This window comes from Orycteropus afer, unplaced genomic scaffold (assembly GCF_000298275.1).
Source record: "Orycteropus afer afer isolate SDZICR_OR568_19922 unplaced genomic scaffold, OryAfe1.0 scaffold00069, whole genome shotgun sequence".
NCBI lineage: Eukaryota > Metazoa > Chordata > Mammalia > Tubulidentata > Orycteropodidae > Orycteropus > Orycteropus afer.
Window position 1 is genome coordinate 9,563,958 of NW_006921656.1, and position 3,748 is coordinate 9,567,705.

Here is a 3,748-nt window from a genome sequence, read left to right on the forward strand (position 1 = left end):
AGGATCTCCTACATAGATCCCCTTCCAAGTGGTTGACAGTAGTAGCCAGGCACCATCTAGTTCTTCTGGTCTCATAGTCATATAGGCTGCAGATCAGATGGTGTACCAGTGGCTAGGACTAATTGTTTTCATGAATATTTGGTTTTCTTCATTCTTCTTTGCTGTGGATGAGGAGAGATCCATCGTTGCATCTAGACGGCTCCTTGCAAGCTTTTAAGATCCTAGTTGCTACTCGCCAAAGTAGGTGGAACAATGTTTTGTGTAGTGTGTTACCATGGCAGTGGGTTTTATTTTATTTTTGTATCAAGTAGATATTAAATGGTTATCTGAAACTACCATGACTAAAACCAAACTCTGGATTTTCATTCTCACTACTAGTCTCCACTGTTTCTTGCTTGTCCCCAATATTCACCATCTCAGTTATGAGCGTCCACCTAGTTGTTAAGACCAACACTTGGATTCTTACTGAATTTTTCTCATTTTATCAGCAAGCCTTATCATCTCTTCCTTCAGTATTGCCAGAATCCAGCTACTTCCCACTCATTCCATTGCCACTACCTTGGAGCCAGCCAACACTGCCTCTTGCCCGGACAATTGCAGTAGTTTATTAAGTGGCCTCAGAACTTCATCCCTCAGCCTCCTATAGTTTTTTCCACCCTGTGGGATAAAGAAGAAGGAAGGGAGGAAAGGGCACACACTCCCATCTTTTAAGGAAGTGTACTGGAAAGTATCATACAATGCTTTCACTCACAGAACAAAATCACATGATCTCACATAGCTGCAAGGGAGGCTGGACAATGTCATTGTCATTCTGCAGAGCCATGTGCCCGGTTAAAATTGGGTCCTGCTCTTATGGAATGGGGACCAGATAGTGAGGAATGCCTGGCCATCACTTCCCTAGAACCCCTGTGTGAGTTTCCTGTCAAGGGATATGTGAAGAGGAGGTTGAGGTGGGTGGTGGCAAAACTGAGGAGCATGCAGTCAAAGTGGTCCTGAGATGAGAGAAAGGACTGTGGTACACTTGAGAAACTAGCAAGTCCTGCACAGCTGGGTGGCTGAGAACGAGACAGTGTCTGCCACGAGCAGACATGCTGACAACCAGATCTGCAGCTGCCTCACCATCTTCCCAATTAATCTCGCTTGTATTCAGTTATATATTCTACAGAAAAGTGCAGTAAGGGAATATGCTCCCAGTCCTGAAAAGCATGGAAGCTTCCATCCGTCTCGTTCCCTACATTCTGATGGTATGGAAGCTGGACCTAGGGCTCGACCTCAGGGCACAGTTGAAAACCTGAAGGTTTCGGAATCTTTCTTGAGTTCAGATGGCCGCTTTCCCAGCTAGGTCAGCCCCTCTGAGCCTCCGATTCCTCGTGTGTAAATCAGAGGTAACATTATCTGCAGCACCTCGGCCTTTTCCAGGGTGATGGGAAGGTTAACAATGAAGGGACAGGAGAGAAGATGGCCAGGAAAAGGGAAGACAAGACCGTTCCACTTAGGACCAGAGTGATGGATAAAGGGAAACTCGTCACTTCCCGTCAAGAATCTCAGAATGATTTGCTAGGTTTGCTTCTTAAAAACAAAACAAAACAAAAAAAAAACACCTCACTGCCATCGAGTCGATCCGACTCCTAGCGACCCCTCCTTGGTTTTCCGAGGCATTATCTCTAGGAAGTAGATTGAACAACCTTCCCAAACTTGAAACGGAAAAGCAGACTTCAGCCAGCAGATGGCTCTTTCTCCACACCAGTGCTGAAGCTTCATATGTAATTTACCTAAAGACCAAACCAGACTCACTGAGTTGATTCTGACTCTTAGTGACCCCTATTGGGTTTCCAAGGCTGTAAATCTTTACAGAAGTACATTGCCTCATCCTCCTCCCATGAAGCAACTGGTGGGTTTGAACTGCTAACCTTCTGGTTAGCAGCCAAATGCCTTAACCACTATACCACCAGAGCTCTTTACCTGAAGATCCTCACATTTAAATGGTGCTGTCATTCAGCTCATTTATCAATATGTTGTAGGTTTCTGTTGGAATTTTGAAATTTACACAGAAGTTTTAGTATCCAGCTACCAAAATTAATTTGTCATTGGAAATTATTATGAAATTACAGTCAGATTTCCTTTTGATCATATGTTGCGGTTATCTGTACAGTATTAAGGAAATGATTTTTCCCCACCGTGTCATTCCTCAGACTTGACTTCTCTTTGAAAGATGATGAGAAGCGTAAACAGATCGTCCTGGACCTGGCTGTCTACAGGTAAATGTCTCTTGTTATGTCTGTGGGGAATGACATCTCTGGCTGTTTTCATTCTCCGTAGCAATTTCTTGAGTTGTGATACATTTTGAAATGGAGTTTGGTTTGCCATATAGTTAAAAGAAGTTCTTTTTTTTCAAGACAGAGAACTTGCCATAATTTTTAAATGCATGAAAATGAAAGGAAAAAGAAAGAAACCCACAAGTCCATGACTATGAACTACACAATATCTGTTTCTAAGGCAGAGTTTCAGGAGCCCTGGTGGCACAACGGTTAGCGCTTGGCTGCTAACTGAAAGGGGGGCTGTCTGAACCAGCCCAGCTGGAGCCAAGAGACTGGTGCTCTGCTCCCGTAAGGATTAAAACCAAAACCAAATTCACTGCCATCGTGTCAGTTCTGACTCATAGTGGCCCTGTTGGGTTCCCAAGGCTGTGAATCTTTACAGAAGCAGACTGCCTCATCTTTCTTCTGCCGAGCGCTGTTGTGTTTGAACTACTGACCTTTTGGTTAGCAGCCAAATGCCTTAACCACTACATCACCAGAGCTCTTTCCCACATAAAGATTGTTGTTGCTGTTATGTGCCGTTGAGTCGGACCTGACTCACAGCGACCTCTCTTTGGGTTTCTGAGGCGGTATCACTATGGAAGTAGATTGCCCAACCTTCCTTCTGAGGAGTGGCTGGTGGGTTTGAACTGCCAGCCTTCTAGTTAGTAGTCAGATGCCTTAGGCACTATGCTACCAGAGCTCCCCACATAAAGATTACAACCTGGAAAACATTATGGGACAGTTCTACTCTGTCACATGGGGTCGCTGTGAGTTGAAATTGATTCAATGGCGCAGTAACAACAGGAGCAGAGTTTCAATAAGTTTACGACCATGCTGTTTTCTAATCCTGATACCACAGACTGCCCCCAGCACACACACACTTTGAGTATAGCCTCTTTACTTTTGTATTCTTCTTGTTTTTTCCAGAACATTCTCATATGACACCCCTGTTCCCTGCCCTGGTGCCATCTTGGGACCATGAGCATAGCCCAGCAGCCTCTTTGTCCTTAGAAGCCACTCCTTCTCTGCAGCCCTCTTACATTGCGGCCAGTTTCTGCTTCACACCTGGTTCCAAAGAACTGGGGTGGCACAGACTCCTGCTGGCCCCTCCTCTCCACCTCCAGACTCTCGGTTCTGTCTCCTGCTTAAAACGCCATGGTCGTCAGCTCGCATCACCATCTCCCCTTCCTTGTTAGCGCATCTAAAGGTGTCCAGGTCACTCTGTTGCATTCCTGGGAGATCCCCAGTGCCGGCTCTCTGCCCTGTCCTACTGCGTGCGAGCTGAGTGTGCACTCACACCATCTGCTCTTCAGCCTTTCCAACCCCGGTACCTCCCTCTGACAGGTGTGTGTTCTCTGCCTTGATCACTCTGACACCCTGGAGTCCTCATGTCCATCAGGACTGTGTTCACATGTCACCTTATGATATAAAATAGTACTGACACTACC

The 3,748-nt window shown here is 45.7% G+C and overlaps 1 protein-coding gene across 1 annotated transcript in view; it reads left to right on the forward strand.

Annotated features, from left to right (window-relative positions):
• DNAAF11 (dynein axonemal assembly factor 11) overlaps window positions 1–3,748 on the forward strand; it is an 87,005-nt gene that overhangs the window by 29,481 nt on the left and 53,776 nt on the right. The window contains exon 7 of the mRNA XM_007940575.1: window positions 2,193–2,258. Coding sequence (XP_007938766.1) covers window positions 2,193–2,258 — 66 coding nt within the window. The remainder of the gene's footprint in view (window positions 1–2,192; window positions 2,259–3,748) is intronic.